The sequence below is a fragment of the Mustela nivalis genome (assembly GCF_964662115.1).
Source record: "Mustela nivalis genome assembly, chromosome: 2".
NCBI lineage: Eukaryota > Metazoa > Chordata > Mammalia > Carnivora > Mustelidae > Mustela > Mustela nivalis.
Window position 1 is genome coordinate 113,928,747 of NC_139021.1, and position 13,796 is coordinate 113,942,542.

Consider the following 13,796-nt stretch of genomic DNA (forward strand, 5'->3'; position numbering starts at 1 on the left):
TTCGCTCTCTCTCCCTCTCTCTCTCTCTGACAAAAAAAAAAAAATATATATATTACTGTTTTGATGGAATAGATCAGAATAAGTACAAAGACAGAAAACTCTCTTACAATCTTTCTCTACAACACTTGCGTGTGCTATGAATGCTGAGGGAGGCTGTGTATGTGGAAGAGGGGATGGTATATGGGAACTATAACTTCCATCCCAAATTTTGGTGTAAACTTAAAATTGTCCTGAAAAACAAAGTCTATTAATTTTTTAAGCCTGTTATTCTGAGTTTATGTCAGTTTTCTTTAGAAGTACTCTTGGCTAACTGCTTACCCTAACTGTGTATAAAACCAGTCAGTACCCATCTGGGTTTGGATAGAAATCTGACAAAAGTCTCTAAATACACTTGCTTCCCTTAATCTATTTAAGACAATTTAATCTTGATTCAGCTACATAAATTTTTTTTTAAAACCCCAATTCAGTCTTTTTGGACAGAGATAACCAGTCCCTGAAAAGTACCTTCCAGTTTCTTCAGAATTACTGCTGACTTTCCTTCCTCGGGTCAAAAAGGAGATGACTTCTCATCATACAAGGTCAATCTCTCCTTTCTTTAACTTTTTTTTTTTTAAGACTTTTATTTATTTATTTGACAGATCACAAGTAGGCAGAAAGGCAGGCAGAGAGAGGAGGAAGCAGGCTCCCTGCTGACAGAGCCCGATGCGGGACTCGATCAAATGTTTCACAATCTCGCGTGAATGAGTACACCACTACCCAGGGCTTTAACATACATTTCTATTTTCTCTAGATAGTAAGAGTCACAAGTGCAATGAGTCTATCATACACCTCACTGTTTCCAGGTCCTATAACACTACCTAACACACACCAGCAGGTGTTTTAAAATATTGTTGAATGAATCTTCTCTTCAATTCACAAAGGAGTAATCATGCAAAGGGCGTAGTCTTTCCTCATCCTGACAATGAAAACATCCCATTACACTGGGGCTCTAAAAACATTATCTCATTTGATTATCACAACAACCTCGTGAGTTGGGAGACACCCCCCCCCCCCCCGTCAGAAATGAGGAACCTGCAGCCTCAATCAAGAAGCAGGACTCCAACTAAATCCAAGCATCTGCCCAAAACCTCATGCTGCCTCTACATCTGATTCCATAAGCCATGCATGAAAATCAACTTCAGCAGCATCTTACAGAGATAACACGACGAAGTAACCAATTAGTTGCATTTAGTAAATAAGTAAATTCTTCAAAAATTATTCCCACTTTTACCAAAAGATTATTTTATTCTTTCCCCCCCTTTTCCCTTCTACTAAATACCCATACTGTTTTACAATTTTTATTGAAGTATAATGGAAGTACCATAAAATCCACCTGGTCTTAACTGTTGAGTTAGATGAATCCTTTTTTTTTAAAGATTTATTTATTTGAGAAAGAGAGAGAGAGATAGCAAGAGAGAGCATGAGCGGGGCAGAGAAGGCAGAGGGAGAGGGAGAAGCAGGCGCCACACTGAGCAAAGAGCTAGACTTAGGGCTCCATCCCAGGACCCTGAGATCATAACCTGAGCAGAAGGCAGACACTTAACCATCTGAGCCATCTAGGCGCCCCTACTTAGATGAATTTTAGTGAATAAAACATCTGCGTGTGCAAACTTCACAATCCAGTTTGGGACACTTCCATGGCCCTAAAGACTTTCCTGTACCCACCCACAGCCAATCTTGGCTCCCACGTCCAGATCCAGGAAGCCACTGATGATGGACTTCCACCTCTAAGGTTTGGCCTTTCCTAGAAATTTCAAATAAACATAATGATGCAATGTACAGTTTTATGCAACCAGCTTCTTTGTTAGCACTATGATGTTTTTGAAGTCTTTGGTTTTGTCGCGTGCGCCAGCAGTTCATACTCTCTTACCGAGTAGTACTCCGTCCCATTGACACACCACCTTGTGTTCACCCATCCGGCTGCTGGTGGGCGTCTGAACTGTTGACTGTAGCACTATTCATTATCGCTAAAAACTGTAAACAGTCACACAGAAGTCTGTGTAGACATGTAGTTTCTTTTCTATAGGGTACTTAGGACTAAATTTCCTACATCATATGGTAGATATCCGTTTAACTTTCAAAGAAGCTGATAAACTTTTCCAAAGTGGCTGTATTAATTTTACATTCCCACAAGCAAAGTACAGAGTTTCCACTTTCTAGACAACTTGCCAACATTCAGGACAATCTTTATTTTTTAATTTATATTTTAGCCAGTAAATAAAGAAAACACCCAGTCTTTTCGTCCTGTGTTTCTGCTTTACTCTCACACCACACTCCTACCACTCTGGACACTTCTGGTCACCAAACACGTGGGGCATTTTCCCCACACTAAGCAGATCTCTGCATTCCAGCTAGTTATTCAGCAATTTACCTCAATTCTGACACTGTGTCCCTGGAGACAGCACCTGAGTCCACGAAGAGCTCAGGCCCATGAGACTGCCTCTCCTGCCCCCTCTGGTACCAATGACAAGTAGATCTCAGGCTACCCACAACTTCTGTTCACCTTGGCTACAAATCAAAGGTTTCCACAACCCCTTCCTTGGGTTTACTAACTTGCTAGGGCAGCTCTCAAAACTCAGGGAAGCACATTTACCAGTTTATTATAGAAGGATAGGATGAAGGATAGAGATGAATGTCCACATGGGGGATGGGAAGGGCCGGTACACAGGGCTTCCACACCCTCTTCAGGCAAGTCACTCTCTCAACACTGCTACCTATTTACCTACCAACCCAGAAGCTCCATAAACCTCAAACATTTTAGGGCTTTTATCATATAGCCATGACTGATCATTATTGCCATTTCCAGCCTTTTTCCCTTCTCAAGACAATGGGGCTCAGGGCTGAAAATTCTAAGCTTCTACTAATGGCTTGGAAACCACATGGTTTCAGGAACCCTATGTCAAGAACCTGGGGCAGAGACCAATATATATTTTTTCTATTATTTCACAGCCAGTTTGGGGGTATACTGATGGTATTTCACTGTGTTTTTTTTCTTTGTTTTTTAAAATATTTTATTTATTTATTTGACAATGAGAGAGGGAATACAAGCAGGGGGAGTGGAAGATGGAGAAGCAGACTTCCTGCCGAACAGGGAAGCCTAATGCAGGGCTTGATCCCAGGACCCTGGGATCATGACCTGAGCTGAAGGCAGACGCTTAACGACTGAGCCACCCAGGCGCCCCTCACTGTTCAATGATGGTGAGCATCCTTTCACACGCTTATTTGCCATCTTAACTATCTGTTAAAATCTCCTGCTTTTTAAAAACTGGGTTGTCTCCTTATTGAGATGTAACATCCTATGGATTCTGGATTCAAATCCTTAATCATATATGTATATTTTACAAATACTTTCTCTAGGTCTACAATTTATCTTCTCATTTTCCAAATAGTATTTTTAGAAGCACAAAATTTTTTAATTTTGATGATGTCCATTTTATCAATTTTTTGATGGATCAAGCTTTTGAGTGTTTTAGTATGAAATCTTGGTCTAATCCAAGTTTGTGAAGATTTACTCCTAAGAGTTTCATAGTTTCATCTCTTACATTTAGGTTGCTGATCCCACATTTTCTTCAAAAAGATTCCCAACTTTACACTTAAATCTATGACCCATTTTTGTGTACAGTATGAACTACAGGTCTAAATGTCATTTTTAACATACGGGCATCCAACTGTTCCAGCACCATCTGCTGAAGACTATCCTTTTTACTTCAGTATACTCCCTTAGCATCTTTGCCAAAAACTGACCACATAACAGTCTATTATCGACTTGATTCTATTCATTGATCTACCTGTCCATGGCTACAGTTTTATAATAAGCTTTGAAATGAGATAATTAAAAGTTTTTGTTGCTGCTGTTCTTTTTCAAAATTGTTTTATCTCTTCAAGGTTCTTTTGCATTTCTGTACAAATTTTAGAGTAAGCCTCTCAACTTCTACAAAGGGACCTACTGAAATTGGTAGGAACCACATTCAGCCTATAGATGATCAATCTGGCTTCCAATCCATACCAATAGCATATCTCTCCATTTATTTGGGCCATCTGTAATTTCCCTAATGTTTCACAGTTTTCAGGATACAAAAATTTTGAAACAACAGTAACTTCTCAAACTTTAAATCTGATATCAAATTACATAGCAAATCCTGCAAAAATTATTTACGAATCTTTCTGACACAATTTTAAGAATTTAAAAAATTCTTAACAGGTTATAAACCACTCTTAACAGGTTATAAACCACTTTTATAAACACATAAAACTAAGTAGGAAAGAAGTTAATGCCTACATCAAAGACGGACCTGCTTTGACTAACCACCCCACGAAAAGTGTCTGGTAGCAGAAACTAAATACTCAATCCAGTTTTCTTCCCTAACTCCCATCCAGCCCAAGAAAATTTCCTAAACTAGAGTCATATCCACACACACACACCCCTCTCTCTCTACATGTGTGTATAAAACTTGGCACTGCAGACACAAATACACAATCTTCAGTCTTTCTGTCTCGTCTTTATAGCATTTTTGCCTCTAATTATTAATGTATAAGCTCTCAGAGAAGCATATTATCAAATAAAATGGAGTTAGTTAGTTAGGTTCTATTACAGGTTTAAATTATGAAAAGTTTTTTTTTAAACCTTTAAAAGTTGAAAAGTATGAATGCTAACAAAGGCTTTTCCATTAGAAACTCTCATTCAAAATAAAAACATTTCGTATTTCTACCAGAAGCCATGTGCAATTACACGATTTATAACAGCAAAAACAGAAACTATCCAAATGTCCACTGATAAGAAAAGATGCTATAAACTGTGGTACTTCTTTACTGAGTATCAGATATTACTGAATATCAGACATTACTGAATATTACACTATAGTAAAAATGTTTAGTTTTTGACTTTGTAAATGTAATGCTGAAGGGGGGAAAAAAAAACAAGTCCCAGAAGACAATGAGCATATAACTCTGGACAAAACAACATACTGTTTACACACACACATTTATAATAAAGACTATTTTTAAACAGGCAAAGCAATGATATCCACCAACCTGAGAGGAGCAGTCACAGGGGATAAGGAGTAGAGGGGGCAAGAGGCAGCAGGAAAAGGGAACCACCCCCCATGCTAATCATAAGTAATGCTCTATAGCTGTTGGGTTGAACGAAGGATTTAAACGTTTTATAACTCACATTATGTCATCTAATTTTTTCATAAGCCTAGCTATTATGTTAAATATTTTTTTAAAAAAACACAAGCAAAACCTATTTTTAAAAATTCATCCATTCTAAAACATTTTTAAGAAGCTTAATTGGGCACTAAAGAGAATACATATCAAGAAAAGTTATTTTAAGTTTTTACCTTTGTTTCTGTTCAATTGCTTTGTCCAGGTGCTGGAAGATATCCTGAAACAGGGTGCAGCTGGATCGACTATTAATAGTATACCCATATCCTCTTTTCCAATATTGCTTCAGATCATTTAAATATTCTAATACCTAAAAATAAAAATTCCAAAAATCATTAATGTTAACAGATTCCCTGATTTAATGACTCTCCGAAAAGGTGACATTGTTTAATTACCATTCTCCACAAAGTATAGTAGAATCTTAGCATTCACTGAGTTTATATTTGCATTTTCAGCTTTTAAGAGTTGCCCCAAAAGTCCATGCCATGCAGAGATTTACGATGAAACAAGAACTCGAATTGTGGGGACGTGGGGGCCGGCATGCAAAAGTGAGTTAGTACTCATGGCCAATAACCCAGCATCCACGGACGCTCTAGACAGAGGGCTAAAGACAGGCGCTCAATTCCCCTTGCTGCTAAAATTACTTTCAAGTGATAGCAAAAATATGTACAGGAAAAAAGAGAAAAACAGAAGAATCTTCATTGTACCACAGGAAGATGTGAACAATGGAGCAGGAACTTTTAAGAATTTTATAAAGCTAGAAACCAGATAGAAAACAAGTTACTTTGGTTCGTGTATCACTTTTGCAAAAATGGTAATAAAAGTAGATGAAGGATATAGGAAAGGAATATATACTGGTACAGACATTCTAAAGTGCAAATTGGCAAAATCCATGAAAGCATATATTTCTATGGCCCATTTAATTTCATTTCTTATGAAGTCATAGTCACAGATGAACACAAGACAGCACATCTAAGAACGTCTTACAGCAGCACTGCTTATAAGGCAGGAGAAAGATTCCTGAAAATACCCAAAATTTCATTAATAGGCAGTTGGTTGACTAAACAATGGTATACACATACTATGGAATACTAGGCAGTTATTTAAAACTTGTATGTTGTAGGCCTCTATGTACTGATATGGATAGATCTTTCCAAGACACACTGAATGAGAAGGGCAGGTTAAGAATAATTACAGTATAATACCATTTATTACCAAGACATGCATACCTACAAACACACACTATACTGTTTACTGTTTTAAGAGTGATATAGATTGGGGTGCCTGGGTGGCTCGGTGGGTTAAGACTCTGCCTTTGGCTCAGGTCATGATCTCAGGGTCCTGGGATCGAGCCCCGCATTGGGCTCTCTGCTCAGCAGGGAGCCTGCTACCCCTACCGCCCGCCTGCCTCTTTGCTTACTTGTGATCTCTTTGTCAAATAAATAAATAAAATCTTAAAGAAAAAAAAAGAGTGATACAGATTATAAATAGCAGCACTGAAAAGGGTTAAAAGGTACACACTGAACAGACAGCAGGGACTGATCTCTGTGGAATCTCTTGAATTACAACTGGTGATTAAGGCAGACTTTCTCTGAATGTTAAACTTTGTATTCATGTATCATATGATCAGATAAACACCAAAACCAGGGGACTAAAACATACCCTGGAAAAAGATACAAGTTGGGCTACTGGCTGTGACTATTGATCTTGGGGGAGGGGAGGGGAGAGTTCAAGCCCCACACTGGGTGTAGAGCTTACCTAAAAATAAAAATAGGTACGGGGCGGCTGGGTGGCTCAGTGGGTTAAACCTCTGCCTTTGGCTCAGGTCAGGATCTCAGGGTCCTGGGATCATGCCCCACCTCAGGCTCTCTGCTCAGCAGGGAGCCTGCTCCCCACCCCCACTTCTCTCTGCCTACTTGTCCCTCTCTCTGTCAAATAAATAAATAAAATCTTTTTTTTTTTTAATGGGTACAAGAGAAGACTGCAGTAATTGTTATTTTTCCCCAAAAAAGCCCCTAGAGAAACTAAGTGCAAGCCATAGTAAATTTAAGAGCAAAGGGCCATATACCAAAAACAAAACTAACCATACATTAAAGAAGCAACTAAATCAAGAAGTTAGCAAAAGGGACAAAGTAAAATATTTTTAAATGAAAGAATTAAAATTAAAAGAATTAAAGTTCTGCCAAATCCAAGAAATAAAACAGTATCAGAAATGAAAAAGGAGATATGCCTGAAGATTTTTTAAAAATCACATATGCATGCTATTGAAATGTTATCTCAAAAAGATCAGAAAATGTAAATGGAATAAGCAGTTTTTCTAGGAAAATATATATTAGCCAAATTGACACAGAAAAATCTGACTATACAAAATAACTAGAGATAAAAGTCTATCTGAAAGAGACCAGGCATATTTGGTTTAAAGTAGGAGTTCTACCAAACCTTCAAGAAGAGTTAGTTCCTAATAATTAAGTTATTCCAGGGTACAGGAAAGGATGGGAAGTGATGTGGGAAACACAGGCAGAAAAAAATGATTAAATTTCCTCACTACTTAGAGCCCACAGACAAGTCCTTGAAACAGGCAGAGTGACCTTCCTCTAGAGACTCAGCTGCCTGGATGTTGACACTTTGCTGAGAGCAACAGGCAATATTAACCTGACCTCCAGGATCTTGTAAGTCTACTTTAACATAAAAATTCCTTCGGAAATTTTCTTTATCTCGAAACCCCCCAAGATACATGTTGGCAATCACCCACCCCCAAGCATAGTGCCGACCGATACACATCTGAAGGGTCTCGTGACTCAGGTTTTATTAGACGGTAATAAATGACCTTTTCGCAACAACAGCTAGCCCCCTCGAGGTCTTGGAAACCTTGCTTCCAAAATTTCTTAGAGATTCACGTCATCCCTAACTCCCTTCCAACTTGAAAGTATGTAATAGGCCACTCCTCATGACCCCAGTACAGCTCTTTTTGCCCACAGGTCCTGTCCCCGTGCTTTAATAACATCACCTTTTTGCACCAAAGACGTCACAAGAATACTTTCTTGACTGCCGACTTCAAACCTTAACATTTTTCTTATGTCAGAAAGCTTCTCAACTCATTTTAGGAGCACAATGGAAGCCTGTACCCAAAACTGAACAAAGAAAGCACAGAGAAAAGGGCCAGGAAAACTTCAGCCCGCTGCATTGCAATTCCTGTGCTCTCAACTATGGCTCTTAGTCACTGGTGTACAAAGAAATCCCCGCCTTATGTTCTAACCCCCCAGCCAGGAAAAGGAATAGGGCCGGGCCAGCAGTACCACTCACAGATGAGAGCCATGGCCATAAACAACCTCACTACAAACACAATTTAATGAATGCTTAATTCATTTAAACAATTTAATGAAATTGCCAAAAAAAATACAGCAGTCTACTGAAAGAAGGTATCATCTGTCATGATGGAGTAACACCAGGCATGCCCGCTGGACATACACAAGTAGAAAACAGGACAAAATATGTAAAACGAATGTTTTCAGTCATTGAGTATTAAGCACTGAACTGTGATCACGGAGAGGAGAAAAACAAAGCAAACCCTACAAACGCCCAGGTTTCTGCCTGGAGGCACTTTGAAACTGTGGCCTGCGGAGATTGGAGGGGTAGTGAGGGGAAGGGATGTCAGGCAGAATCATGCAGTCCTGCTGAGGAGAGGAGTCAGAACGCAGTCTTAAGGGGCTGGAATTAGCAGGACAGAGTATCAGAAAGGAAGAAGCTACACAAAAAACCGCTCCAGAAATCTGGGGGTCCTCTTGACTCTGTTGCTCAGTGTTGTGAGAATTATAAGCTGAATTCCAGAGCTATCACAAGGCTGGGAGATATTCAAGTTCCAAGCAGCCTAAATAGGAGAATTTCACTAGACACCTGGACATCCAACATAGACCCCAGAAGGGTCACACTTAACAGTAAAGGTATGTTTACAAATAAAGATTTGTTTCTGAGTTTTGTAGGTCAGATCCAGAGCATGAAACTCAGAAATAAACCATCAAAGGGATCAAGGTGACCCACAAGTAACCTAACAGCAAAATAAAATAAAATTCAGAACTCTATAAAGGAAGGCAACAAAATGTAGGCATTCAACAATGTAATATTCACAATGTCCAGTAAATAAAAAATTGCTAGAAATACATGAAGAAACAAGAAATGTGAGCTCTAACTAGGAGAAAAAGCAGTCTGTAAGAGAATTTATCTTAAGAAAGAAGGAATGCAAGGATGATTCAATACTAGAAAATGTACCAACCGTTTACTATGTTGGGAGATTAAAAAATAAATAAATAAAAACCACAATCATCTTCCTGGGTGACAAAAATTCAACACATCCCTGATTTTAAAAACAATAAATAGAAGGCTTCAGTAAGCAAGAAATGAATTTCCTTAATTGGTAATGATAACTGATGTGGGAAACAAAATTAAATGTCCTTATAACCTGCAGCCCACTGACAAATACTCGGGATAGGGCAGAGTATTAACATTCCTCTAGGAAGCTCCCCTCTAGCAAGTTAATTCCTTGCTAGAGGGAACAATCACCTCGGTTTGACAACAGCAAGGCCTCCAGTTTCTCCTGAGTCCTCTTCAGCATGTGAAAATCCTTCCAAAGCCTCCCTCATCTTTACTTCCCCCAAGCCCAAAGTATACAATCAGTTGCTTCTCACAATCACGGGGCAGCAGCTTTTTCTGCCCATGGACCCGTGCTTTAATAAAACCACCTTTTTGCACCAAAGATGTCTCAAGAATTCTTTCTTAGCCGTCTGTTCCAGACCTCACCCTACCAACACACCAACATTCGAAAACTATATCAGTAACTATGAGACTACTCCAAACACACATCACATTTTATGACAAAGAATTGCAAGTGTTCTTCACTGGAAAATAAAAAAACCTTGGGTTTTAATATGATGGAATAAGGATATACTTCTCTGTTCTCTCAAAATCACCCTAAAGAAAATGCATGAAAAACAGAAATGCAAATGCCTTCGTCATAGATATCAGGAGACCTTTATCCCCCTGACCACAGTCATAAACAAGGGAGGGCTCCCAAGTGCACTGAAAATCAAAACATCTCACAAAACCAGAGAGACAGATCCTCAAAAGCACAGGGAACACTAGGAGGAGCACAATCAACACCTCTTAGCATGAAACCAGGAGGCCACAGAATGAAGCCTGAGGGGAGCCTCCCTGCACAGTCTGTAATACTGCTCCCAGGAGACAGACTGGTGGTCAAGGTCAGCAGGAAGCACCTGCAGAGGATCTCAGAGGAAAGCAACTCTGAAGCGGAAGGAACACTACTCCTTTCTGAATAGCTGTTCATCCACACTGGCCGGCTAGGGAGGAAGAAAAGCTGAACTTGCTGCAAAGATGAGTAACAATTAAAAAGGGGAACCAGCACAGCATCTATACAAACACACAAAAGAAAAAGAAAACTGCTATATACCTGAAACAGTCAGCCGAATGAAAACTGCTGAGTAAATGAACGTACTAACACGAATTCCAAAGATTTAAAAGAATAAAGTCAAAAGCATTAAAAAAAAAAGATATGAAAAGAAGACAGAAACATAAGCTGGGACATCAAAAACAGTTTGGCATTATTATCTAGTAAATTTGAAGTTCTACATAACCTGTGATCCAGCAATTCTACCACAGACCCAGACCTTCAGAAATATGTCTGCATACACCCCAACGGACCTACACGATAATGTTCTTAATAGCCCCAACGTCTACCAATAAGACAATGGACTTGGGGGGGGGGTAGGTAAAAGTGATTAATTCATATAATGGAATACCATCTAGCAATGAAAATAAGTGAACTATAGCATCATCATAGGTAAATCTTTAATAATGCTGAATAGAGGCATCTGGGTGGCTCAGTCAGTGAAGCACCTGCCTTCACCTCAGTTCACGATCTCAAGGTCCTGGGAAGCACCCCCCACCCCTCCCGCCCAGGGCTACCTGCTCAGCAGGGAGTTTGCTTCTCTCTCTGCCCCTCCTCCACAGCTCACTCTCTCTCGCCACTAGAATAAAATCTTAGCATAAAAACAATAAAAACAAGATTAAAAAAAAGTACCTAGTTCATGCGTCATTTCTTCTATAAAGATCGACTGCCATTACACCAACTTTCTCCTTTATGTATCCCTATACCTAATTACAGCCATCCTATTGCCTTCCAATGCTTTGTGTCTTTCACTCCTTAAAGGGGACAATGCCTATGTTATGTTAGAATCTTCCATTCCAACCATGTGCCTAGCAGAGAGCAGGCACCCAAACAAGATCTGCTTTATGAAGGCACCCATGGTCCAGCACTTCACAAGGTTCTGGATATCCAATAATCTCTGTGATTCTCAGAATTTAATAAATGTCTACTCACTTTTAATTTAAAAAAATTTTTTTTTTAAGATTTTATTTATTTAATTGACAGATACAGATCACAAGTAGGCAGAGAGGCAGGAAGAGAGAGAAAGGAAGGGAAGCAGGATCCCTGCTGAGCAGAAAGCCCAATGTGGGGCTTGATCCCTGGACCCTGGGATCGTGACCTGAGCTGAAGGCAGAGGCTTTAACCCACTGAGCCACCCAGACGCCCCTTCAAAAATATTTTAATAAACAATTTCAAATGTGAAAAATAGGGAACTGTAATATAATGAACCCCTGTGTATCCATCATCCAATTTCAGTAACAATCATCATTTGGCTAATCCTGTTTTAGTTATCTCCCACCATCATCTACTGGATTATTCTTTTTTTTTTTTAAAAGATTTTATTTATTTATGACAGCGAGAGAGGTGAGAGAGGGTACACAAGCCCAGGGGAGCTGGAGAGGGAGAAGAAGTCTCCCTGCTGAGCAGGGAGCTAGATATGGGGCTTGATCCCAGGATGCTGGAATCATGACCTGAGCCAAAGTCAGACGCTTAACGACTGAGCCACCCAGGCACCCCACCAATGGATTATTCTAAAGTAAATTTAAATCTAAAGTAAAGTTATTTCATCTCTAAATACTTCAGTATATAAACCTATTTCACAGTGGAAAGTTCTAAGCAGAGACAGAAGTTATTTTCTATCCAATCATTAAAAAAGAAAATAATCACAGGAAACAAATCAAAAGAGAACTTGATATTTTTAAATGAAGAAACTTACTTGCTCTTTAATATATAAAAAGGAAACTGTTATTCAATTAACTTAATAAACATGTATTTCAAATCTTCAGATCATGGCCAATTAAATAAAGAAGTTATTTACAAAGGTTAAAAAAGCACCTCTGCAATGGAGAAGTCTGCCAGGAATCACTTTAACCAAATGATCAGACATGTCGTAATCAATAATGTGACAAAAAGATACGCATTCCTCAGTGCAGACACATCACTTACACAGTATTCTTGTCAAAAACGTTTAAACCTTAGTCTACGTTACCTAATCAAAAGTTGGAAATGGGACACAAACACATTCTGTCAAAAAAAAAAAAAAAAAAAAAAAAAAGCCCAGACGCCTGCAAAATGCCAATGTCCAAAAGACAAAAGGCTGCAGTACTTCTCTAAAGAAAACTAAAAAGACATGACAAGTCAATGCAATGAGTGACCCTTCATTAGACCCTGAGTTTAAGGGGGGGAAAAAGTCTAAATATAGACCTTTATTAAGACAAATGTGAAAAGTTCAATATTGTATGTACTAGAGAATACTGCACTATTACATATATACATAAAACAATTATACTTTGTTTATGTAGCAGAATGTTCTTGTTTTTTAGATACATACTCAAGTATTTCAAGAAGTGCTTTGAAGTCTGCAAAGAAAAAAGATCATATATATGTGGCAGACAGAATAAATGCTCCCCAAAGATGTCCACATCCTAATCCCTAGAACCTAAGACTGTATTCTTTTTCATGATAAAAGGGAATTTGCAGGTGTGATGAAGGATCTTAAAATGAGAAAATTATTCTGGGCTACGTACATGTGCCAATGTAATCACAAAGATCCCTATAAGGAGTAGTTAGGAAGGACAGAGTAGGAGATATAACCATAGAAGCAGAGGTTTGTTTTTTTTTTTAAATAAAAAAATGCAGGGGGCTTCTAGAGACTGGAAAAGGCAAGGAGATTTTCCTCTTGTGTGCTCCACAAAGAACACACTACTTGCATCTTGATTTTAGCACTGTAAGATTCATTCTGAATGCCTGACTTCCAGAACTGTAAGATAATAAATCTGTATTGTTTTAGGCCACTAAGTCTGTGGTAATTCATGATGGCAGCAACAGGAAACTCCTATCTGTGACGAAAAACAAACGTGGCAAAGAAAAGTAAACAACTCACAAATGTGAGTGTTTACTGTTATCATTCTTAAGATTTCTGTCAGTTGAAAATTTTCAAAATAAGTTGCAGGAAAAAAAAAACTCTTCACAGGCAATAATAAAGAGACAAAAGGATAACACTAAAAAAGGGGAGGGGAAAGAGAGAGAAAGAGAAAGTCGAGTAGTCCAGAATCCTAGAACTTCAGGGGGTGTACCTGCATAACCCTATAGTTCCATCTTCTAACACATGTGGGAATCAAGGCAAAGGAAGTAGATCATGATTTCCAGGGTTTTG

At 38.8% G+C, this 13,796-nt stretch overlaps 1 protein-coding gene across 1 annotated transcript in view; it reads right to left on the reverse strand.

Annotated features, from left to right (window-relative positions):
• MINPP1 (multiple inositol-polyphosphate phosphatase 1) overlaps positions 1-13,796 on the reverse strand; it is a 47,508-nt gene that overhangs the window by 19,395 nt on the left and 14,317 nt on the right. Inside the window, exon 4 of the mRNA XM_082720952.1 lies at positions 5,379-5,512. Within this exon, the coding sequence (XP_082577078.1) occupies positions 5,379-5,512 (134 nt within the window). The remainder of the gene's footprint in view (positions 1-5,378; positions 5,513-13,796) is intronic.